General features: G+C 48.4%; 1 protein-coding gene across 2 annotated transcripts in view; it reads right to left on the bottom strand.

The window, feature by feature from the left end:
• Nucleotides 1-26,408, bottom strand: part of LOC147701848 (CD209 antigen-like protein C) — a 473,405-nt gene that overhangs the window by 155,964 nt on the left and 291,033 nt on the right. Inside the window, exon 2 of one of the 2 annotated variants that reach the window (XM_086930481.1) lies at nt 17,234-17,285. The exons of the other annotated variant lie outside the window; for it this stretch is intronic. Coding sequence (XP_086786607.1) covers nt 17,234-17,285 — 52 coding nt within the window. The remainder of the gene's footprint in view (nt 1-17,233; nt 17,286-26,408) is intronic. 2 annotated transcript variants of the gene reach the window in all.

Here is a 26,408-nt window from a genome sequence, read left to right as displayed (position 1 = left end):
TAATCTTAATGAGTTTTATTGTAACTGTAACTGACTGTAGATTTTTAATTCAATTTCGCCGTAATTGTTTGTATGTTTAAATGACTGTGCTATTTTGTCTTTATATGATATTAATTTATCGCGAATAAAGGAATTGACTGACTGAATAGTTGATCACGGAGGTTACTCCATTGGAGGATGATGATTCTAATAAACTGCTCACGTCCCCCAAACATTCCTTCCCAGTGTTCCCCATCATTTCCTTCCTGGGATTTTCTAATTGAGACGCAACTTGGGGCCGGAGAGATGTTTGTAGTCAGTCCACCTGGTCCAGTAAGTTATATCTTTTGATTACTGGGAAACCCAGAACTTGGTCCCTGCTCCGCCAGTCCCCTGTGCTATCCACTTTGCACCAGGTTTCATTTGCATGGTGCCATTGGTCACAAGTCGTAATATCGTAGGTGCAATGTGGATTAGTTGGTTGGTAAAAATGACAGCCTCAGGGTGTTGATGGTTGTGTCTAAGCTTTTATAACGGGGACTAAACACATGGTCAACAGCCCTGTAATCTTGGAAATTTATAATTACACAATCGCCATCCACATTTTTTGGTTTATGGCCCACCCACCCCACCCTTCTAACAAACAGAATTTTGCTCTGGATAGTTCTTGGCAGAGGTCTGTAAGTGTTCAACCAATGTATTGCCTTGTTCGTAAGTTCCACACAAGATTCACTTCTGTCGTGGGCCAACTTAGGGACCCCTGTAAGAACAACCACGTACGGGACACTTTCTGGAGGTAGATCGATGCGTAGAAGGTCCAAAGGGGGATGATTGGCCCGGAGTCGAATTGTGGGGGCTTTGCCCGGTGATTGTAATTTTGCCGGTTTGGAGTTCAAGACTTTTCCCACAGCTGTAGTCCCAGAATTACTGGGGCATAGGTTGGGCCGTTGTTCGATGACACAGGAGGATGATTATTTGAAGAAGCAGGTATTGATTTATGTTGGATCTGCGGGACACCCACTACTGCTATCGTGGCTCTAGTAGGCTGACCAAGGGAGCCTCAGGTATACTAAGCTTGTTTAATCTATGATTGGTGGTTCCATTAAATTATTGTGTTTTGCCTGCTTAGGTTTTCGCCCTTGTGGCTGAGCACCAGTCCGCTTTCTTTTAGGGATTGCGCCTTCATTACAACTGCCCTAGTCAGACAGGGTTTTACTAGATTCTGAGTGGATGGTCGCCTTATGGACAACCTGCCCAGCTAGAGGTTGCTTGCTTGCTTGCATCCGCTAGTCCTGGTGTATTTTTTGGGCAAGAATTTAGGCTTACGGGATGACCGTCATCTACAGAGCTTTGCAAAGGAGTCCCAGGAGCACGAGCTTGAGCTACTAATCCCAGAGATGATCTCCTAAAAAAAAACGGGTCTTGAGACAGTCGGCGTTCCGTCATAGCTATTTCCTTTTTTCAGTACTGAAGAGGCCCACAAAATAAATTGGTCCAGGGTCCCTGTTACATGCCCTGAAGGTGTAGGTTTCATTCCCCTTCGTGCTGCCATGATCGCACAATGTTAGAACAGTATATTCTCGGTACTCACAGTTTCTAGAGACGTCAGAGGGGTCAGAGGGATGGCCCAGTCCGGTCTCCGACAGCCTCAGAACGCCGTAGACAGCCCGCCCTTTGCCCAGGCTTACCCAGAATAGCCCGCGCGTATCCCGCATCACGGGGGCTGGCCTCTGTTTTAAAGCGCCTCCAGGCGCTGGATCAGCTGCGGCGGCTCCTGCCACAAAGCACCCTGGGATTTAGAGTCCCCCCTCTCAGCCGCCGCGCCAAGGTAGAGAAGGCTGCGGCGGCGGGGGGGAGACACGGACCAAGTCTGGAAAATTAGCCAGGGAAAGCACAGGTCAGCACGGCAGCAACAGCAGCGTTCGGTGGCAGAAATGAGGAAACCCGTTCCCACGGGGCTGGCCTCTGTTTTAAAGCACCTCCAGGTGCGCAGATCAGCTGCGGCGGCTCCTGCTGCAAAGCACTCTGGGATTCAGAGTCCCCCCTTCTCAGCAGCCGCGCCAAGGTAGAGAAGGCTGCAGAGGCCTGGGGAGACACGGCCAAGTGTGGGAAATTAGCCAGGGAAAGCACTGGTCAGCACGGCAGCAACATCAACAGCAACGTTCAGTGGCAGAAATGAGGAAAACCTGGCTTTATATTGCCTCGTTCTCTAGCACATACAAAGAGCAGTCACTCTACAAATCCTCTTGTACAACATCCGTCTGGTGTTCCTTAGCCTAAGGTTCCTGAACCCTAAATTGGATGCCAGAAAACAATCTACATGAAGCTGCCAATCATTTGTCGTGAAACAGACCAGGCCTACGTTCTTTCTTGTTTGCCAAACCATTTATTATAAGGAGGCTGCTGTGTAGATCACAGAAGCAAAACCGGCTTTGTCACTCAACTGTGTAGGCAGATTGTGTGAACAATGACTCCCTAAAGCATGCATGCCTAAACAATGCAGCCTTAACAATGACTGTGTCTTAACCACACATGCCTGTACAACAAATTTCGTTGTAAAGGCATGATTGGTTAAGGTATATGCATGGTAAAGATCAAACTGTGGTAAAATCGATTACCAATACATAATTTATAATCAATAATCAATAAGAATAACTCAGAGAAATAAGAGGCAAAATCCGGGATATTGAGGTTAACTCAAAAGGGTTTTATTCCTGTAAAAGGAATTGGGTTATTGGCTCGAGCCAAGGTGGCATAACCATTCCATCACCACGCAGGTTCAGGAAGGGACAGACAGACAACATATTGTTTACAGAAGTACATATATATAGTCAATGCATTACAATGTATGAGCATGTAGTAGGCGTAACAGAAGAGATAACACATGGAAACGTCATGAAAAAGGCGTTTACAATAGGCGTGCATGAAGGCGTGTACTAGAAACGTCACTTATCATGAGGTCACAAGTAGGTGGATCCGTAAGAGAATCCTGCAATGTCAGCAGAAATATATGACAGAGATGCGCGCGCAGCAGCTTGACGTGAGTCTGACGTATAACTGGAGGACGAAGGGAACTTGACATTTAGCACTACAGGGGTAGACATAAGTCGTGTAAGTGTAGACATAAGTCTAGGATGTCAGATCAACCTAATCCCAAATCGTATCTGATATCATATATTTAAGGAACTGTAATATCTGGAAGGGAAAAGGTCTCTCGGGCGGAGACTACACTATACTGGTTGTGAGTGCGTATACATGTGTCTACGTGTCGGCCTGCTAGGTGAGGGGGCATGGGCCTATCATGGCAACGGAGTCTATGAATTACTTGCACGGAGACGGAGGGACCGGGCCCTCTGCTCCTGCAGCTGGGAGGATGTTTACTTAAGCTACGAGACAGGAATGTATTTTCGAGGAGTGGAGCAGATAATTCGAAGGTTGAATGCAGTCTTGGCAGGCAGAGGCTAGGCTATGCGCCGGAGCCGCGCAACGAATAAGGTGGGGGTCACTGGTACAGAGGTAGCCTGGGCTGAGGCCCTCGGAGTCAGGAAGCAGGAAAGAACTCGGAAAAGGCTCAATGGCATAATCTGGGCCTACTTCGCCAGAGCTGAAAAACGTGCAAAGTGCACCACAAAAAGACGGTGGCACGGTATATATAGGAACTGAATATTCAATCCGTTCATGGCGAATCTGAAAGAGGACATGTTAAGGATGGACGCAAATGTATTTGCGTCTTCATAGTTGGCACAGGAGGGAAATTACATGCACTGTGAGCTAGTACATGGAGACGGTGGGGTACTTGCTGGGGAACACTACTCGATCAAAAATTATATTTCCTCATTCCCTCCTTGTTCCCCACGGACCCTTCATGATACATCGATTCTCATTAATTGATCAACTTGTTCACTTAACATCATTTGCTCTTCTTTTACGCGCTTTGAATGGGAACTTGGATGCGGGACACATGAAGTGGCACACAGGCCGCAAATCGCCGGACCACATTGGAGACACAGGCAACAACTGAATACTACGAGAAAGCCAATACCTAGGAGGGATAGGATCTTCCACCCCCAGGCTGACAACGTTGTCCAGAACCAACCGGACCAAGTCCAGGTGCCTGGAGTCTGATGAATTAAACTTGCAATTTTATGGAGACGTGTAATAGCTTTATACACGGTTGGCGCGTTATTAGGAATGAAAATACAGCAGCTTGACCCGATGACCTTACAAGCTCCACCCCTATCTGCCAAGATGACGTCAATAACAAGACGATTTTGAAGAACAACAACCCGCATAGCGGACTGTTCCTCCGTTAAGTTACCTAGAGCTGAAGTGGTCTCAAGTACCACTGCTTCGAGGGTTCTGGTTAGTCTACGAATTAGTTTACTATTTGAAACAGTACCTAGGTAGGGGAAGAACCCTTTATTGAAATCTGTATACTGTTCCCATGTAGTTTCAGTATAATCGACAAGCGGGAGATCTCTCTGGTATCTATGCTTACCCAGATTGGTGTTTCTATGGTAGTCAGGAGGGGCTAGGAAAACAGGTGGCAGAAGGAACGCAATGTAACAGGTACCATCCCAATCTAGAGGCAAACGGACGTATGCAGTATGACCACAGACAAAATAGGAGTGACGTAAGGCCCTAAACGTGGATCTACCATGATCAGTGAAATCGACTACAGTGCTACATTTACTATGACCTAAATGTACGGAACCATTCTTGCGAACACAGAGTTCACCAGTGACGGGCAATACTTCCATAGCAGGTAGAACAGGAGCAGCTTCGGATTCAACAGACAAAATCATAAATGTAACTGTGTAATTACCTAATCCATATACTTCATTTTCTAGATCAGTTCCAGTATCTACGGGGAGTCCCTCCTTGTCAGGGTAGCATACCTTAAGCAGGACTAAGTTCAGGTTTCCCCAAACCCAGTTACCTTCGTAAATAGCAGCAGTAGAAACTAGGGAATTGAGCATTTTAAACCATGCACCACACGTGCCATTGTGAGTGAACGGGTATGGGAAAAGGGGCAAAACACCCTTGTTTTCTTGGTAAGGAGGGAGACGACCACATATCCAACAATTAGTAGCATTGGTAGTCTGATGGGAGTGATGTAACATACTAATAAAAGTGTTATTGCGCAGCGCAAGTCTGTAGGACAATTCGTGAGGCGGTACTTCACTAAAAGAATGTTCAGCAGTGGCATTATAGGCAGATTGTGTACGCTTGAATATAGGATAGTATATGTGTAGCAGAACACTAGCAGTAATAACCAGCAAACTTAAAAAAAACATAACAAGTAGTGTCACTATACAGCGACTACGAAGTGATTTGCAATATGCATTTCTCTTATGTTGTCTTTGTCTATCTCTCTCTCTATCTCGATCTAGGGGATACATGTCAGAAACTAATTTAACCGATTCACCTAGGGGAGGACTTAAACAATTAAACTGTCTGACTTGCTAGATCGTAATTTCAGTCTGTAATTTTCTGAAGCAGTTTTCTCAGCCAAAGGGAGTTTCGTGTCAGGTTGTGGAGGAGGGCAGGGCTTAGAGTCCAAGTCCGAAGGAAGTCCGAAATATTTTTTAATATGGCTGGAATGCAGCCATCCCTTCCTGCCCTCTATTTTCACAGCTGTCCTCGTCGTGAGCAGAACCAACTTCGGGGATTGCCAGCGGGGCTCCAGTGGGCTCTTCCGATCAAAATTCCTGACGAAAACGTAGTACCACCTCATGGGGCTTCGTCTCGGTGTTGTCGGGAAAGGCTGCAGCTACCTGTGAACGACAAGATTGTAGTGCAGACATCAAGGAGGCAAGGTAATCTGTCAGCATAAGACAATCAACATCAGTTATTTTACGTGGAATAGGCGTCCCCCACATATTCGGTGGCCTACCAAAGACCACTTCGTACGGGGATAGCCCAGAACGGGAATGGACCACCATCCTCATATAGAAGAGGGCGACCGGCAAGGCAACTATCCAGTCTATACCTTTGTCTCTACAAATCTTGGAAAGTCGGATTTTCAGTGTCTGATTGTGGCGCTCCACGAGACCTGCTGCCTCGGGATGCCGAACACAATGGAACTTCCACTGGTAACCTAACAGGAGTGTAATGTTTTCCACAAGTGCGGATGAGAACGGCTGGCCATTATCTGAGTACACGATACGGGGCAAACCATACCGTGGGAAGTATTCACGAACCAGTTGCTTGGCAGTGGTCGGAGCAGTATAATCGGGAACTGGGTATGCCTCTATCCATCGGGAAAGAGCACACACGACTACGAGGACATACTTAAATCCTCGACAACGTTCCATCTGGATATAATCCATCTGGAGGACTTCAAAAGGGTGATCGGGAGGCTGAAATCCACCTTGCTCTACGGGGATGCTTTTACCTGGATTGAACTGACCACAAATCATGCAAGTACGCACTTTCTGTTTGGCTGCTGCCCGTAAGTTTTTGTTGGACCATATGTGTTGGATACTGTCTAGCATTGCCTTCTCCCCTAGGTGTGCGGGACTATGTATTGTGTTAATAATGACTTGTACCATAGAATCGGGGAGAAACCATGTAGATTCTCCCTTCGTCATCCATCCCTGATCTGTTTGGACCCCTCCTAGTTTAGTCCATTCCTTAATTTCATCTGGTGTTGCATGTGACTGTATGTCGATCACATCATTAGCGGGATCCCTAACTGTCATACAATGTGAAGGTACCACTATTTGTGTCTGGTCAGTTACATGAGTTCGGTTCTGAGCAGTTTGCTTTGCTGTTCGATCTGCCAGGTCGTTACCCTGGGAAATGGTGTCAGTAACCTTGGTATGTGCCTTACATTTCATGATAGAGATTGCAGTGGGTAGATGTATCGCATCTAATAAAGCTTGAATGAGGGGACCATGTTGGATGTTGGCACCGTGGGAAGTTAAGTAACCTCTCTCTCGCCAAAGGACTCCAAAGTCGTGAACGACTCCGAAGGCATAACGTGAATCAGTATATATGTTGGCTCTCTTATTTTTGGCTTGAATACATGCTTGTGTCAGAGCGATGAGCTCTGCTGCTTGAGCTGACAAAGTGTCAATACAACTGGTTTCAATGACTTCCGTGTCTGTCGTGACAGCGTAGGCTGCCACTAATTCACCGGTCCTTGTTCTCATACATGAACCATCCACATACAGTGTCAGGTCTGGATCCGGTAACGGAACATCTGTCAAGTCTTGTCTAGGCTTTGTTGTGATAGTGATAACTTCAATGCAATCATGTGCCAATGGATCTACTCCACTTACTGGCAATAACGTGGCAGGATTCAATGTGCTGCAGCGTCTGATTTCAATATGAGGTTGGAACAATGTCAGTTCGTAACCTGTCAATCTTGCTATAGTCAGGTGTTGGGTCTGAGTGCGATTTAAAAGAACCTCTACAGAATGTGGAACCTGTACTGTCAATGGGTGTCCTAACACAATAGAATCACTCTGTCTGATAGCTAAAGCTGTTGCTGCAACTGACTTCAAACATGCTGGAAGGGCTTGGGCTACTGGATCTAATGTGCTAGAAAAGTAAGCACACGGCTTGTGTGAACCTGCTTGTTCCTGAGTGAGGACTGACAAGGCAGTGCCTTCACGTTCTGTAGTGTCACTATACAGCGACTACGAAGTGATTTGCAATATGCATTTCTCTTATGTTGTCTTTGTCTATCTCTCTCTCTATCTCGATCTAGGGGATACATGTCAGAAATAATTTAACCGATTCACCTAGGGGAGGACTTAAACAATTAAACTGTCTGACTTGCTAGATCGTAATTTCAGTCTGTAATTTTCTGAAGCAGTTTTCTCAGCCAAAGGGAGTTTCGTGTCAGGTTGTGGAGGAGGGCAGGGCTTAGAGTCCAAGTCCGAAGGAAGTCCGAAATATTTTTTAATATGGCTGGAATGCAGCCATCCCTTCCTGCCCTCTATTTTCACAGCTGTCCTCGTCGTGAGCAGAACCAACTTCGGGGATTGCCAGCGGGGCTCCAGTGGGCTCTTCCGATCAAAATTCCTGACGAAAACGTAGTACCACCTCATGGGGCTTCGTCTCGGTGTTGTCGGGAAAGGCTGCAGCTACCTGTGAACGACAAGATTGTAGTGCAGACATCAAGGAGGCAAGGTAATCTGTCAGCATAAGACAATCAACATCAGTTATTTTACGTGGAATAGGCGTCCCCCACATATTCGGTGGCCTACCAAAGACCACTTCGTACGGGGATAGCCCAGAACGGGAATGGACCACCATCCTCATATAGAAGAGGGCGACCGGCAAGGCAACTATCCAGTCTATACCTTTGTCTCTACAAATCTTGGAAAGTCGGATTTTCAGTGTCTGATTGTGGCGCTCCACGAGACCTGCTGCCTCGGGATGCCGAACACAATGGAACTTCCACTGGTAACCTAACAGGAGTGTAATGTTTTCCACAAGTGCGGATGAGAACGGCTGGCCATTATCTGAGTACACGATACGGGGCAAACCATACCGTGGGAAGTATTCACGAACCAGTTGCTTGGCAGTGGTCGGAGCAGTATAATCGGGAACTGGGTATGCCTCTATCCATCGGGAAAGAGCACACACGACTACGAGGACATACTTAAATCCTCGACAACGTTCCATCTGGATATAATCCATCTGGAGGACTTCAAAAGGGTGATCGGGAGGCTGAAATCCACCTTGCTCTACGGGGATGCTTTTACCTGGATTGAACTGACCACAAATCATGCAAGTACGCACTTTCTGTTTGGCTGCTGCCCGTAAGTTTTTGTTGGACCATATGTGTTGGATACTGTCTAGCATTGCCTTCTCCCCTAGGTGTGCGGGACTATGTATTGTGTTAATAATGACTTGTACCATAGAATCGGGGAGAAACCATGTAGATTCTCCCTTCGTCATCCATCCCTGATCTGTTTGGACCCCTCCTAGTTTAGTCCATTCCTTAATTTCATCTGGTGTTGCATGTGACTGTATGTCGATCACATCATTAGCGGGATCCCTAACTGTCATACAATGTGAAGGTACCACTATTTGTGTCTGGTCAGTTACATGAGTTCGGTTCTGAGCAGTTTGCTTTGCTGTTCGATCTGCCAGGTCGTTACCCTGGGAAATGGTGTCAGTAACCTTGGTATGTGCCTTACATTTCATGATAGAGATTGCAGTGGGTAGATGTATCGCATCTAATAAAGCTTGAATGAGGGGACCATGTTGGATGTTGGCACCGTGGGAAGTTAAGTAACCTCTCTCTCGCCAAAGGACTCCAAAGTCGTGAACGACTCCGAAGGCATAACGTGAATCAGTATATATGTTGGCTCTCTTATTTTTGGCTTGAATACATGCTTGTGTCAGAGCGATGAGCTCTGCTGCTTGAGCTGACAAAGTGTCAATACAACTGGTTTCAATGACTTCCGTGTCTGTCGTGACAGCGTAGGCTGCCACTAATTCACCGGTCCTTGTTCTCATACATGAACCATCCACATACAGTGTCAGGTCTGGATCCGGTAACGGAACATCTGTCAAGTCTTGTCTAGGCTTTGTTGTGATAGTGATAACTTCAATGCAATCATGTGCCAATGGATCTACTCCACTTACTGGCAATAACGTGGCAGGATTCAATGTGCTGCAGCGTCTGATTTCAATATGAGGTTGGAACAATGTCAGTTCGTAACCTGTCAATCTTGCTATAGTCAGGTGTTGGGTCTGAGTGCGATTTAAAAGAACCTCTACAGAATGTGGAACCTGTACTGTCAATGGGTGTCCTAACACAATAGAATCACTCTGTCTGATAGCTAAAGCTGTTGCTGCAACTGACTTCAAACATGCTGGAAGGGCTTGGGCTACTGGATCTAATGTGCTAGAAAAGTAAGCACACGGCTTGTGTGAACCTGCTTGTTCCTGAGTGAGGACTGACAAGGCAGTGCCTTCACGTTCTGTGACAAAAAGTGTAAAAGGCTTACTGTAACATGGTGTCGCTAAAACGGGTGCTTGACATAAGGCTTTCTTCAAGTCTTCAAAAGCTTGTGTATGTTCCTGAGTCCAAGGGAGGACAGACGAAGTCGCTGCCTCCTGTGTCGTTAACTGAATGAGTGGTTTTGCTAGAAATGCATATTGGGGAATCCATTGTCTGCAGTATGAAGTGAGGCCTATGAAAGCCCGCACTTCCTTTTGTGTTCTGGGTGGTGACATGTTTACGATTAACTGAATGCGATCGGGTGTGAGCTGTCTCCCCACTTTGGACAGCAAGTGACCCAGGTACACAACTTGCTGAACACAGAATTGTAGCTTCGAAGGAGACACCTTGTGTCCTTTGTCGGCCAGGAAGTTCAGAACAGTCAGAGAAGCAGTTTCACATTCGGGTTCGCTTCGAGCAGTGATCAGCAGATCATCGACATACTGAAGCAGAGCAGTGTGTACCGGCATGTGGATGCTATCGAGTTGTTTTTTCAGTGCTTGACTATAGATGCTGGGGCTTTCTGTGAACCCTTGAGGTGCACGGGCAAATTTGAAAGATCGTCCATTTAAACTGAATCCGAACAAATATTGGCTTTCCGGATCAATAGGAACACTGAAGAAGGCGTTCTTGAGGTCAATTACAGTGAAGAACGTCGCTTCTGAGTCAATAGCAGTTAGTAATGAAGAGATATCTGGGACCACAGGGTATTGTGGTACAATGCATTTATTCAATTCGCGTAGATCAATAACTAATCGATAAACAGGTGGAGCATTTGGGTCAGTACGTTTAAGAACAGGAATGATAGGAGAATTACACACGTTGGAGTCAGTTTCCACAACCACTCCTTGTGCAATCAGTTCGTCAATGATTCTCAGTAAAGCCACTACAGCATCTGGAGGTAACTTGTATTGTCGAATCCGTGGTAATACCACTCCTGCCTTGAGTGTGACTCGATACGGGGTAATGTGCATGCAACCTACATCAGTGGGGCCCTGCGCCCACAAGTGCGCAGGGACGTTCTGCAACCGGGGATCCATATCTCTCAATACATAATGGCCTTTGAAATCTCGCAAGAACAATCGTACTCCCTCAGGAGAACAACAAATAATCGCTCCTAGAGCTTTCAGTGTTTTAATGCCTAACAGGTTTTCTGGACATGATTTCGTAAGCAATAAATCTGTAGTCCGTGTCAGAGGACCTACTGCAAGAGGGAGGGGTTGCGATACTTCGTTAATAATGGGTTTTCCTGAAAATCCAAGGGACACGTTCTGGGAGCCTGAGAGGGGTGCCCCTGGTACTTCGTTATGGCTTATCGTGGTTCTGCTTGCCCCTGTATCAATGAGGAACTTTCTGTCTTTCCCTAATACCTGACTATGTACGTAGGGACCATTCTGATCTACAGGAACTTCAATAAGAGGCAAGCGGAATTCCCTCTCTAGGCTATTTCATGTGTATCGCTGGTAATCAGGGTAATCGTTCTGTGCATACTGATACATTTGCTGTGTTGTGTTTTGTGTTGCGGTAATGGGCTGTTGCTGGGGTATCGCTACGGTCTGTGTGGAGGCTGGCATGGGTGCAATATGTTGTACATTCTGCGGTACCTGTTGTGAAGTCTGGTCTTGTCTAGGAGGACGCGGTCTCTCTTTAGTCTTACCCGTGGCGATATTATGTTTCAAAACTGCACAATCGTTTATATAATGACCTGGCTGTTTGCAATAATTACATACACCTTTTACAGGAACTGTTGGATTCCCGGGATGGGTCGCACCCTTTTTCTGACCATCGGCGGGAACTGACTGAGCAACTAACATTTTCATTTTTGTATCTTTCATGCGTCTTTGTTCATGTTCTTGTTCTTCTCTAAGTCTATTCTGGTGGTACTGTAACATTTGTAACATTTGTGCAGGGGTGTTAGCTTGCCAAGTGCTTTCTACTTTCAATACTCTATTCTTAACTTGCGGCAAGGAATTCTCGACTAGTTTTGTTACAAAAAGATGTGGATATGACTCGCTACTTGCTTTCAAACCGCTATTAATACCAAAACATTTCTCAAATTGTGTATAAAAATCACTAGTATCTTCATCGGGTTTCTGTTTACATGCTGAAATTGCACCCCAATCCTCCTTTTTCGTACTCAATAAGCGTGGCAACACTTGTACTAATAAACCAGGTAACGCTTTAACTTTATCTCCAAGCCCTAGGCCTGGAACTCGAGTATCCTCTTCATTTTGTAATCCAGCCCAATCAATCTTTGCATTTCCCAACTCCCACTCTTTTTCTTTGAGTTTCTCGTATATGCCTGGAGGTAGTAGTACTTTCAGTATTTTCATAAGGTCAGGATAAGTGTAATCGCCCATTAATAACATGTCTTTTATTTCACGGTGAAAACCTGCAGGGTCTTTATCATGACTAGGTACTAGTTTCTTCATCTCTAACAATTCAATTTTAGTTATAGGTGTATACACAAACACGCGTCTAAGCGTGTTGTCTGCGTTCTGTACGGGGTGCACTTCTCGTAACGGATTCTGTCTATCCATGTAATACATGGTCCTTCGTTCCATAACGGGTGCTGAGTTGATCTGCGGACATAGGAACGCACTATACTTGTGACGGTGTTCTAGAATTACTTTAATCAGGTCAGTACTTAGACCTTTCCATCTGTTCGTGACCAGTTCAATTAGTATATCAGGCAGAGGGCCTGGATCAGAATGTTGGCTTTTATACAATAAGAGCAGATGTTGTATCATGTACATACCGGCTAAACGCTGTTCACTCGGTGTCAAGTTCAAGAACGTATGTGCTAGCGCATCATCACCATATTTCTCAGAGCTGTCAGCCCATTGCACGGCTGACCTGGCTAATTCTTGTTCATCCATGGAATCGAGTACATGGTACCCCATGCGCTCTTGAAGTACTCTGTCAGTAGCTTGGAATAAGTGTTCGGGTGTTCTAGGATTACACATGGCTTCCTGATATATTCTTTTACTTTCCGGGCGCACTGGGCGCATAGAATTATTATATGGTCTTCCTTTACCTACGTAAGCCACCATTTCTCTAGCTGGCAACTGGGTTTGTTCTGGTGTCTCGGCTTCCTCCTCCGCCTCCTCCTCTGAGGACTCCTGTTTGTCTGACTCTATTTCCGGTACGGGCTGCCTTTTCTCATGCATCTTAATTATTGACTTTCTGATTCTTCGGTACATATTATCTATACAGGCATCTTTGTCATGCTGTCCATCCGCTATATGCTGACCCCATTTGTGGAGTGCTTTTACATCCTCCGGGTTCATACCCGGCCTATCCACTTCTCTAATAAAGCAGTTTATAAGAAACCGCAATAACTTGCCTTTAGTATCCACTTTCTGATAGGCCATGGCCTCTTTAATACTTTCAGGCCCTACTCCTGTCTGAACAAACGTATATATTCGATCTAAGTGATCTGTCATTCCAGGTAACGTCATCAGGAAGTTCGTGACTCGCCGTAAACGTACTGATGCGAGTAACATTCTCTCGTCACTCTTTTTACCAGGTACTGGATCATATCTACAGTCTGCAAGGCGATCTCCATAAATTGTAATGTCTGTTCTAGGTGTACGCTGTTGTGCTATTTCTCTAAAGCTTAGACGTTGGGCTTGTGGCGGAGTCTGGAAACCTGTCCCTCCGGACGCGCCTCCTGAGGCACCGGCTCCGAAAGGGTTAGTCGGGTTCGTATCAAGGGAAGTAGGAGGAGGTGGAGGATCAGGAGGAGAAATCCGGGGAGGAGTAGCTTGCCGGGGAGGAAGAGCATAAGGATTCTGACCGTTAGGCGCAGGTACTGGTGGCAATGCGGTATTAACATATGTGGGAGCTACATCGTCTAAATAGGAAGAAAGGAAAATATCCTTTGCTGTCTTCTGATGTGTTTTAGTCGGGAGCAATGGGGGTGGTAGGTCCTTTGGTACTTCTGGAGAGGCTTTAGGCAGGCCTTTTGACAATATAGGGTACATGCCATTCATAAGTGTATTTCGCTGTCTGTCTACTTGTTCTAATTTTACTCTGATACCTTCCTCAACTAATACATTTTCTTGGGCCTTGTCAGGCTCCTCCTTATTCTTTCCCTCTAGTCTGTGAGCTTTTTCTGTGCGCCTATGCGACTCTTTACGCCATAGCTCGATGGCATCTTTCTGTGACTGTCTGGCTTTCTTTTTCCATAATGCTTCTTCTACTCTCATGATGCAATCTGCATCCCATGTCCCTGCAGCGGGCCATCTCTGATTCTCCGACAAGTCTTTAGTGTAGTCTACCCACAAGTCGAGAAATAAAACAGCATCTAGGCCGTGTTTATGGTACATAAAGTACCCTGGAGTATCCCTAGGTGGAATGGGAACAGCTTCTTCTAGAACCCCTTTACGGGTTTTTATTTGTCTTAGTTTGGAAAACAACGGCATTCTGAAATCTGGCTACGTGGTTCTTACTTCAGATATGAACATGAACACATAAGACACGTTTAAGCAAAATAATGAAGATCGAACATTCACTCATACCACGACATTTGAATGACACATCAAAACATTTCGAAGACAAACCACATTAATTACAATGACAAACCTACCAACCTAGTGCAACTGGATGTACCGCTAAACGGCACAGATACACCTTTTACAGGTGCAAACTAGATATACTGCTATACAGTACAAATACACTGCTGAACAGTGCAGAACAGGCTCGTGTACCCGAACCCGTCTTGACCGGCACAAACTAATGCGCACGTCAGGATGCGTCCCTAGCAACGGTACTCACCAGGAAGCACGGAAACAGAAGGCCTCGGAAACCCTGGACTGGACTGGGCTCGGACTGGATTCGGACTCGACGCAGATACTTCGGAATCTGGTGGGCCTCGGTATACCACGGATCTTGCTCTCTCAGCTAGGCTCAGGTCGGGATCCTCCGCACTCCTCACCGCCTCGTCTGGGTGTCGATCGCAGCCTCAGTCACCTCCGTTGGCCTGAGGGAGATACAGGAAATCCTGCGGGTACGCGTAATTGTCCGTCCGGCTGTGGCAGGGGGCTAGGCCTGCAACGCACCTCCGGCGCGTGGGGTGGGGGAGGAGTCCCTGTTCGGGCGCCAAAACTGTGGTAAAATCGATTACCAATACATAATTTATAATCAATAATCAATAAGAATAACTCAGAGAAATAAGAGGCAAAATCCGGGATATTGAGGTTAACTCAAAAGGGTTTTATTCCTGTAAAAGGAATTGGGTTATTGGCTCGAGCCAAGGTGGCATAACCATTCCATCACCACGCAGGTTCAGGAAGGGACAGACAGACAACATATTGTTTACAGAAGTACATATATATAGTCAATGCATTACAATGTATGAGCATGTAGTAGGCGTAACAGAAGAGATAACACATGGAAACGTCATGAAAAAGGCGTTTACAATAGGCGTGCATGAAGGCGTGTACTAGAAACGTCACTTATCATGAGGTCACAAGTAGGTGGATCCGTAAGAGAATCCTGCAATGTCAGCAGAAATATATGACAGAGATGCGCGCGCAGCAGCTTGACGTGAGTCTGACGTATAACTGGAGGACGAAGGGAACTTGACATTTAGCACTACAGGGGTAGACATAAGTCGTGTAAGTGTAGACATAAGTCTAGGATGTCAGATCAACCTAATCCCAAATCGTATCTGATATCATATATTTAAGGAACTGTAATATCTGGAAGGGAAAAGGTCTCTCGGGCGGAGACTACACTATACTGGTTGTGAGTGCGTATACATGTGTCTACGTGTCGGCCTGCTAGGTGAGGGGGCATGGGCCTATCATGGCAACGGAGTCTATGAATTACTTGCACGGAGACGGAGGGACCGGGCCCTCTGCTCCTGCAGCTGGGAGGATGTTTACTTAAGCTACGAGACAGGAATGTATTTTCGAGGAGTGGAGCAGATAATTCGAAGGTTGAATGCAGTCTTGGCAGGCAGAGGCTAGGCTATGCGCCGGAGCCGCGCAACGAATAAGGTGGGGGTCACTGGTACAGAGGTAGCCTGGGCTGAGGCCCTCGGAGTCAGGAAGCAGGAAAGAACTCGGAAAAGGCTCAATGGCATAATCTGGGCCTACTTCGCCAGAGCTGAAAAACGTGCAAAGTGCACCACAAAAAGACGGTGGCACGGTATATATAGGAACTGAATATTCAATCCGTTCATGGCGAATCTGAAAGAGGACATGTTAAGGATGGACGCAAATGTATTTGCGTCTTCATAGTTGGCACAGGAGGGAAATTACATGCACTGTGAGCTAGTACATGGAGACGGTGGGGTACTTGCTGGGGAACACTACTCGATCAAAAATTATATTTCCTCAAAACCCCAGCACAGTCTGCCCTGAGCACTGAAACTCAGCCCTCAGCCCTACAATCTACCCATCCCAGCCCTAAAAACTACCCTGACCCCCCCCCCCCTCACTGAGCCCTGAAACCCAGTCCCAGCCCAAAGAACTAGTCCAACCCCAGCCCCTGGCCGTGAGCCCTAAAACTGGCCTGTTGCTCTGAAAAATGCCCCTTTTGCCCCTCCCATCATGAGCCCCCAAACTTGGGCCCCAGTCCTAAAACTACCTTGACCTCAGCCACCTGTCCTAAGCTCTAAAACAGCCCCCAGCCGTATATTTACCTCTACCCTCTACTTCCCCCCCCTCCCGACCCACCCCCCCCCCCCCCCCCCCGGACCTAATTGCTAAGCCACGTCCTGGTCCTTACTGTCCCCATCCTTCCTGTTCCCCTCCCTGCCCATCTATCCTGAATCTAGAGCGCTGACTGCCTTATCCACACTGATACGTGGTTAAGGCATATGCATGGTTAAGACAAGCGTGGTTCGGCGTGCATTGAAATGGCATCATAGAATACAGCAGCAGTGGCACGACAAGCCTTGTTTTTAAAATGTGGTTATAGAGACATGAAGACTGTTGCACTTCAGTTTTTTAATGTGCAGTTCTCATTGTCACATGAAGCAAACTATTTGCAGAATGTACATATCCAATATTAATTTTGAATTTAACCCCCATCGTGCAGTATCTATTTTGGTGTTGGCATATCTACTGCACTAGTGGGTAGTTCTAAATGGATGCCTTGCTTTATGTATTTCCTGCTTATTTTCATTTTTTTACATTTACTGATTCCGTTGCTACTTGCTTCCCAATACGTAGATGACAGTAGTAGTAAAAGTAGTGAGCATTTAGGAAAATAAAAAGGGTTTTGAAAATTACAAGCTAAACAATGAATTTGTGTATAAGGCCCTAAGTCTTATCTCTTAAAATCTGTCGACCCTGTGAGGACTTCTGTAGGCCTGCCTTTGGTTTATCTGTAACAGAGTTTTTTAATGTTTGAACTGTATCTTACTGTACAATGAATACTCCAACAATTCTTAAAGTCAACACATAACCACTTATTCAAATGTATTCATTCGCCACATCTGTGTGATCTTTTCCCCAAAATCACTCATTGCATTAGAAGTAATTTTCCAAACAATACAAGCTTATGAAAGGGTGCATGATTGTTTTTATTTCAACTCACACATGATCAATACTGGTGCTGACCTAAAAACTGTAAAAACACAGTTGACCATGTCAACATCAAGTCACATTACCCCCAGGTCCCTTATGTCCTCGGCCCATTCATTACTAATGGAGATTACTATCTCCTGACAGAAAATAAAAAACAAGAGGAATGCTGGGATATACCTACTGCCCCTCCCCCCGGGAGTATAAAGGTAGTACCTACCCAGCAGACCTCCTGTTCTTTTTTTCTGTCTTCGACAGAAATGGCTGATGGATGCTGTTGGTGTGGGGGGACTGCACCTGCTCCTGCTGGGCTTGAGTGGCGTTCGGTCCTCCTGTGGCTCCTCCTGTCCGGCTGCCTGGCTTCTCGGGCGGGGGTGAGGTTCCTGTTGTGTCTCCCCCCCGGCCTGCCGGGCTTGCTGGGGGGGATTGACTTCTCCACGGCCGCTGTTCCGGTTTACCGGCCCTTTGCGGCTGGTGCGCCGCCTCCCGGTTCCTTCCGGGTCGCTGGGAGCGTCTCCCCGAGCCTGGCCGGGTGGGAGACGCGCTGCGCTGCCTTTCGATTCCCGGATCCGGCTGTGGGTGTGTGGGGGCCTTGCTGGTGCTGATCGGGCCCCCGCTCCGGGTGAGTCCCGCTTTGCGGTGCAATTTCTCCCTCTGTCAGTGGCTTTGTTTGCATGTTTGGTGGCTCGACAGGTTGGGCACCCACGCCAGAGTTCTGTGTGTCTCTGTTTGTTGCAGGTCGATTCCCGGCGCGGACCGCCCCTTCTGCCTCCTTGCAGCTTCTCGAGGCTGCTGCTGCTGCTGTCGCATGCCTGGGAGCGTGGTGCTCGGTGTCGGGCTGCGTTTCTCTTGCTCCCCCGGAGGGTGCTCGGCTGCGGCATGTCTTCTTCCGGAGTGTTCCATGGGGTGCGGGAGCGTGTGGCGTGACTGCTATGGCTGCCGTCTTTGGGGCTGGTGTCCCGAGTTCGGTCCTCGGCATTGGTTCCACTTCCTGTGCTGGTCTCATTGCCTTCTTGTTCTGTCCTCTTCGCTGCAGGCCCTGGTCCCGGAGCTGCCTGTGTGTGTGGGCGCTTCACTGCTTGCTGCCCTGCGCCCCTTCTGCTCGCCTCCTCTTGGTTGTTCTTGGAGGGGGGTGTGCGACGGAGGCTTGTTTTTGGCCTCTGCTGTTGCTGTTGGATGTCGGCTGGGCCGCTGCTCTGTCCCTTGCTCTCCTGGGCCTGGGTCTGGGAGGGGGGGGGTGTGCTGCCTGCCGCAGTGGTGGGGCTGCTCTGTCCCTGTCACTCTGCCTATCTTGCTCTTTCGGCTTGGCCGGTCGACATGGCGGTGGGTGGTCCAGTTTCTAGTCTCGGCGGGGGCGCTCTTCCTCCTATGTTTCTGGGCGGTGGGCTGCCTCTGCAGCCTTTGGTGCTGCCCCCCTTGGTTCTTGCCTCCTATTGTCTCGCCGCGCTTCCGAGTGCGGCGCTGGGCTTTGGGGCTCGGTTTCTGGGGTGCTTTCCTGGAACCGGGTCTGGAGGGGTGTGTGCGCTGCTGCATGCCGTGGTGGCTGGTTGGGCTGTTCCTTGGCCCCTGTTTTGTTCTGGGTCTGGTGGCTCTGTGGTCCTCTTACCTTCGGGGTGTGCGGTTTCCTTTGGCCTTCCTGTGCACTTGTTGTGCGGGGGTCTGTGGGAGTAGCTGTGCGGGGTGCTTTCCTTGTTCCCTTTGTTGCTATTCCGCTGCGGCTGGGTGTGGGTGCCTTTCTTCTTGTTGTGGGCTCCTCACGGCCGGGTTGCTGCTCGTCCGCCTCCTGGTTTGCCTTGGCTGGCGCTTCCTTTTGCTGTGTTGGTGGACACTTTTCCCTCTGTCGGTCCTCGGGTCCCCTGTGCGGCGTTTGGTGGGCCTCCGCTCTGGCGGTTTTGCGCCTCTGTTTTGTGTCGGGGCTTGCTTGTTGGCTCTGTACTGCCTTCCCTTTTGGGGTTGCCTGCTGCTGCTGTTTCGGGGGTCCGCGCTGCCTTCGGCTGGCCCCGGTTCTCCGGTGGTGGCCGTTCCGTGGGTCTGTTCCATTGGTTCTCTTCTTCGCCCTTTCTGTTTCTGGCTTGGGTTCCGGTCGCCTCTGTGGTGGCTGGTTCTTTTTCCTGCTCCTGCCTTTGCTTGCTCGTGGGTTCCCTGTGCGGTTGGGGTTTCCCTGCCTGCTGGTTTGCGCCTTGCCCTCTGGTGCTCTGGTGCCGGTGTCTCTTCTTTTTCTGCTTCGGCGGCCTGTTTGGGTTGCCTTCTGCTCCGGCTCTCTGCCCCGTCTGGTAGTGGGTCGTTGTTCCTGCTTCTTGGGCCTCTGCGCGGTGGGTCCTGTGGGCTCCCCTCGTTCAGGTTGGCCTGCCGTCCTGTTCTTCCTCGGTGGTCTTGCCTCCTCTGCGGGCTGGCTGTTGTGGCCTCTGCCCTGCTTGGGGTTCCTGGTTCTTCCCTTCAGGGTTCCTGGTCCTACCCCTCCTTTGCTTTGGCTGCGCCTGGTTCCTCTCGTGGGTGCCGTTGGTTCTTTGGGGTGCTCTCTCCCCTCTGCCTCTGCTTGGGTGGCTTATGCTGCCTTGGGTCCGGCTGTTCTGTTCATCCCGGCCTGCGCCTGTTGTCGGGCGTGGTGCGTGGTGGGGGTCTGCTTGGTCCTTCGAGTGCTGTGGCCTTCCCTTTGCTGGGTTCTGCTGTTTCCTGGCGTCCCCTCCTGTGTCTGCTGTGTTGACTGCCTGGGGACTCCTGGCGGCTGCCGGGTCCTGTCATGCCTCCTGTTCTCGGGGTTGGTGTGTTGTTCCAACGCTCCGCTGTCTGCTCGGTAGCTTGGTCTGGCCTGGTTGTTTTATGCCTGGCCGCCTGGAGCTGTGGGGTGCGATTGGCCTCTTCCTTGGTTTTCTTCCCTGCCTCTTCTGGTTTTGGGTGTGGTGCAGGGTGGCGGTTGTTGTTGCCTCTCCTGGGCCTATGGATTCTTATCTCACTGGATGTCTGCTGGGTCTGCCTCCCGGCCTGCCGGGCTTGCTGGGTGGCATGGCTTCCTCCTGGCCGGTGTTCCGGGTTCTCTGCCCTTTTGGGCGGGGGCTCCGTCTCCCCGTTTCTTCGGGGTCACTCTGCGCGTCTCCCCGTTGCTTGGCCGTGTGGGGGGCGCGCTGCGCTGGTTGCTGTGGCCTGCGTTTGCTTCTGCTTGGCTTTCGGCCGTGGCTTTCTGTGGTTGCCTGTTGCCTTGGGCTTCCTCCCTGTTGGCTCCTGTTCTGAGCTGGTCTGCCTTCTGTTTGTGCGTCCTGCTCTGGGTTGCCTGGTTGTGCTCTTTCTGCGGTCCTGGCCTGCCGGGTGGAGTGTCTTCTGGGAGTTTCATGGGTGGCTTGGCACTTCTTTGCGGGTGCCCTGTGTGCCTGTGGGGTGTCTGGTCCCTGCATCGTGGGGTTTCGGTTGCTTATGGTTGTGGTGTGTTCCGGTCTGGTTCTTGTTTCTGGCCGTCGCACTGTTGCCTTCTTGTTTGCCCTTCTTGCCTCTTCTGGGGTTCGTTGGGGCTTCGGCGGGGCTGTTGGCTCTCGGGCCTGTGCTCTGTTGGGGTCTTGCCCTCTTTGTCCTTCCCTTGTTTGGGTTGGTTCTGCGGGTTGATTTGGCTTCGGCTTGAGCTTCCTGCCTGTATCCCTGGTTGCGGCTTTAGCCGTGCGGGGTTCGTCCCCTGTGCTGGCCCTGCCTTGGGTCTTGCCGGGCTGTGGGTTGTGGTTTGCTTGAGCTTTCCTCCCTGGCTGCGGTTGCTTCTGTGAGGTCCTCTGGGGTGGTTTTGCCTCTGTCTCTCTGGCCTCTGGGTTTCTGCGCCGGCCCTTTGCTTGGACTGTTTGGGGTCTTTGTGCCTGGCCTTTTTTTTGGTTTGGCTTGGCTTGGCTGTGGTTGTGGTGCCCTTCGTGGTTCCCTTGCTGTTGTCTTGGGTCCTCCGGGTCATTGGCCCGTCCGGTTGCTCTCCTGCTTTGATGTTCGGGTTTGCCTTCTTCGGGCTGTTGTTTCCTGCTCCCGTTTCCTCCGCTTTGGCTGGAGTTCTGTTTTGGGGTTCCTGGGGTTCCTTCGGTTCCCTTTCCTCTTTTTCCGGGTCTCTTGTCCCGGTTGGTTGCCCTTGTTGGTTGTTCCTGCTCGGGTTTCCTGGAGGTGCGGGTTCCCTTTGCCTTGTGTCCTCGTCTTGCGGGACCTGGTGGCTTGGCTTCCTCGGGTTTGCTCTTCGTTCCCTGGTGTCTGGGGTTTCTCTCTTTCCCTGGCCTTGGGCTCGGTCTTGACTTTCGGGTCGGGTTCTGGTGGGCTTCCGCTGTTCTTCTTGGTTGGGCCTTTGGTTCCTCTAGTCCGCTTGTCTCCTGCCGGTTCTGGCGTGGGTTGTCTTCTCCTGCCCGTTTCTGGCTTTTTGGCCTGGTGGTTCATGGCCTTTCTCTTCGTTTGGCCTCTCTTCTGCTGTTGTCCCCTTGCCTGTGGTGTCTTGGGTGTCTGTGTTCACCCTGTCGCTGGTTGGCTGTCGGGTGTTCCTGCGGTGGGCTGGTTGGCCTCTGTGGTGGCCGGTCTGGTCGTCTGGCTGTGCGCCCTTGCTCTTGTTGGGTGTCTGCTGGTCTGGTAGGGGTCCCTCTTGTCGGGGGCTCTGCCTGGGGTTTCCCCGGTTCTTCCTTTTTCCTTCTGCGGTTGCTGCCTTGGTGTGGTTTCCTGGGTTGGCTTCTGTTGGGTTGGGAAGGCCGGCTTTTTACTGCTTTGGTATTTCTCCATTAGTAATGAATGGGCCGAGGACATAAGGGACCTGGGGGTAATGCTACATTACTTACCGGTAATCCTCATTACTCCTGGTCCCGTTGTCCTCGGCCCATTCATACGCCCCTCCCTCCCTCCCGGGCGGCCGGCCTTCCTGTCTGGGCTTGTTAGTACAGGAGGTCTGCTGGGTAGGTACTACCTTTATACTCCCGGGGGGAGGGGCAGTAGGTATATCCCAGCATTCCTCTTGTTTTTTATTTTCTGTCAGGAGATAGTAATCTCCATTAGTAATGAATGGGCCGAGGACAACGGGACCAGGAGTAATGAGGATTACCGGTAAGTAATGTAGCATTACTCCTGAGACGTGAGCATTTTCAGCATATGAGATACCATTTGATGTCAACCTCTTTTTTTCACTGTGTAGGAACATGAGTTTAGTAAGATTCACATCCGATTCGTAAAACTGCTATGTAGAGATCAAGAAGATCTTGGAAATATATCTCTTCGAATTCATCAAAAACTGATCCATAACATGAGTTTTACATGACAAAAGACTGAATAAGAAACAAAGAGGAAGTGATTATTAGTGAGCCAAATCGAACATTTTGCTGCTAAAATTCCTGACACATTAAATTACTTCATGTCTGCCCAAAATAAACCGAAGGAAAGTAAATTATTTTGTCACTAATATTAATCAATTCATTACTACTTCTCACCCATTTGTTAAAATAAAGGACAGGTTTGTGAGGGAAAAACAGTTATTCATGAAAAAAGACTACCTGACAAAGCACAAATAATTTGTGACTAAAACGAATGGAGTCTCATAAAAATAATCATAGGCCAGATGTATGACTATTTGGAACTGTGACTTGCGAATTGCGAAAAATAGCGAGTCGAAATTTGCGAGTCGATTTCCAATGGGGTCGCAAAATGCGAGGCTCATCAATATTAATGAGACACTCACATTTTGTGACCTCATTGAGAATGGCTGGCCCTCCCAGGGATGGTGGCCTGCTTGTCTCAGCAGGCCAGCATGTCTGGGACTGCTTTTAAATTAAGCAGCTTTGTTTTTAAAATGCAGCCCATTTTCCTTAAAGGAAAACGGGTTGCATTTAAAAAAAACAAAAAACTTTTTCGATTCATTTTTTAAAGGCAGGCAGTGGTCCCTAGGACCACCGCCTGCCTCTAAAAAATATTTTCACATGCATTTGCATAGGGTAAGGGGTCCCCTGGGGACCTCTTCCCCTTTCCAACTGCATTACCAACTACTTGAAGTAGGTGGTACATTGCGACTGTTTTGAGACCGCACTTGCGGTTGCAAAACAGTCATACCTAGGGCTCAGGGTTGCAATGCTATTTAGCAAGTCGCAAATAAATTGTGACACGCAAAATAGGTTTTGTACATGGCCCAGTAGGTTTTGTGCACACACAAACCGGTCGCAGTCCCATTTGAGCATGAAAAAACGGGTCGTACATCTGCCTCTAAATCTCTGATTAAAAAAAGGACTTGATTTCTGACATAATGTATCATGTGTAAATATATAGCATTGGTTATTAGAAAACCAAATTGTTTTCTGTGAAAGAGTAATTTATTTTTGAAAAAATGAAATTGAGTCATAGGAGAATTGAAGCACAACAATAAGAACTAAAACCCTGTCACACTTGTTATGGAGCAAGCAGCAGTCTAGTGTCTGGGGGGTGGAGTCGTGGGAGGTACTGGAACGGGAGGAGCTGGAGGGACACAGGAAAGGGCAGTTAGAGTAGGGACGGGGGGTAGAGGGGTTGTTAAGAATAAAGATCTGTGAAACAATAACCAGCGTCGGCCTCTTCATTTCGAGGACGACGCGACAACTGGCGATGAGGGTGGGATGGTAGCGCTGTGCAAGTGCACCAGTCCCTGAGCGGTGATCCGGTTCCAGGGTGGGGCATAATTATTAAAGTTGCCGTCGTGACGAGCGTGCCCCCCCCTTCCTCCCCAGAGTGAACTGACCGTGAGTGTGAGAAGCCCTGGCAGCGCGTCCTTGGCCGAGGCTCCGCAACCTGGAGAGTGTTTTGAGCGTGGCCCTGTGAGCGCTGTGTGCGCGCTGAAGCCTGGGTGCCTATACCAGCTGTAACGAGGGTCGGCGTGAAGACACCGATGACGGGAGCCCACCCCGTTCCTACCTGTGCCAGAGAAGCTTGTAGGAACTTGCCAGCGTGGAGGTGCATTGGTCCTGACCTTTGAGAGTGCGCTGCTGCCTGCAATCCGGTGTGGTGAGTGAGCACCGGAGTGAATGAACCAACAGCAATAGAGAGCCAAATCTCGTCGAAAACGAGATTTCCAAAGCGGCGGCCATTTTGAAGTCAGGCATTTTGCTCCTATCCCCTATCAAGGACACTGAGCGGCAATTTTGAAGTCAGGCGGCTTCAAAGTTCAACAAGCATAAGCAAGTACAAGCTCTGAAGTTAACAAGCACAAGCAAATGCAAGGTCTGAATTCAACAAGCATAAGCAAATACAAGTTCAGAATACAATAAGTACAAGCAAATGCAAGTTTTGAAATAAATATTCAGCGCCAAGAGGAATAATTGATTGACAGTAAAGAAAAAAAAAAGAGTGAAAGCACACAGCTGGAAGCACCAGTGAACAAGTACCAGAGGCGAATCGCAATCCTCAGCTGATTGCCTGGTCATCTGCACAAGCCGTGATTAGGACAAGAATAAGATATTGACATCGCCGGCGCGGAGAGCAGAAGCTCCAGCTGCAGCCAAAAGACTTGGCATGATGGGAGCCTCCTATCTACGTCCTCCGGAACCACTTGCACTGGTAGCGGGATGAGGAATGGGTCTCAGGTGGCAAGAGTGGCTTGAGGAGTTTGAAGATTTTATGCAAGGCTCCAGGTGATGGAGAAAGATCAGAGATTAATTGCGCTCCGCAATTTGGTGGAGAAGGAAATTAGCCAAATCATCAAAAAATTACCGACTGATGACGCGGGGTCGTATGACAAAGTGCGAGATGCATTGAATAGAAAGTTCTTACACAAGAAAAATGTTGATTACGAAAGATACACCTTCAATTTGGCATCGCAATAAAAGGACGAATCCATGAGCACATTTATCAATACCACACAGAATTTTTGAAAAGGGGTCCAAGGGCAAGTTTAATGACCCAAACCTAGATACATGCCCCCACTAATATCATCAACAACAACAAGTATCTAGGGGTCAAGAAAAAAACAAAAGAACTCAACTTACAACTTGATACTCGAAAAAAACAATAATTATTGGTAACACATGAAACACCCAGGTGCTCTATTGTGCGTGGCTAAATACACGTGGGCAAAACAACTCCAAGGGTAGATGAATTATTCCCATCAGTGGCCGATCTGTACCGCCCTTATTGCATCATCTGGGTTCTCCTTACCCAGGCGAAAGAGTGTCCACAGTCTAAAATTGTGAAAGGCTGTGACAACCCAGTGGTTACTTTAATCAACAAATAGGTGGTGAAGATGCTGAATAGATGTCAATAGGCAACTGAAAAAGCAGTGCAAATAGTGTGAGTGGTGATAAGATAGAATTGGATAGGGCTGAGTAGAGGTTTAGACTTTAATATTTTCTCTCAGCTACTCCAGATTAAAAATCAAGTGAAAAATGAAACAGATTTAATAAATTATCTGTTCAGCAATGGAGGTCAACATGTTTCTGCATTGATTGCTTTTACGCCTATGCTTTAGTCAGGACCTCGAATTTTGCTACTGCTGTATAGTGAAAAAGTGAAAGAAAAAGGGAACTTATATCACCTTAAATCACAGGCTAGATAATCCACCACAATCCAAGTATTAGTGGAGATGGCGCTTCACCCCACCTGGCTGCAGCTCAGGTGTAGAGGAGAACCGCTCTGTCAGTCGGTGTCTCCCAGTGTCCCTCTGCGCTGCCTGGGGAGGCTCCCCTGTCAGCACAGAGGGATGCTGCAGCCAGGTGGGGTGAAGGGCCATCTCCACAAATACTTGGATTGTGGTGGATTATCTAGCCTGTGATTTCAGGTGATATAAGTTCCCTTTTTCTTTCACTTTTTCACTATACAGCAGTAGCAACATTCTAGGTCCTGACGAAAGTATTGGCGTAAAAGCCACCAATACAGAAACATGTTGACCTCCATTGCTGAACAGATAATTTGTTAAATCTGTTTCTTTTTTCACTTGATTTTTAATCTGGAGGAGCTGAGAGAAAATATTAAAGTCTAAA

This window comes from Lissotriton vulgaris, chromosome 7 (genome assembly GCF_964263255.1).
Source record: "Lissotriton vulgaris chromosome 7, aLisVul1.2, whole genome shotgun sequence".
In the NCBI taxonomy this organism is placed as follows: domain Eukaryota; kingdom Metazoa; phylum Chordata; class Amphibia; order Caudata; family Salamandridae; genus Lissotriton; species Lissotriton vulgaris.
The sequence above is the reverse complement of the archived record's forward strand: the minus strand, read 5'-3'. Positions and strand labels throughout refer to the sequence as shown.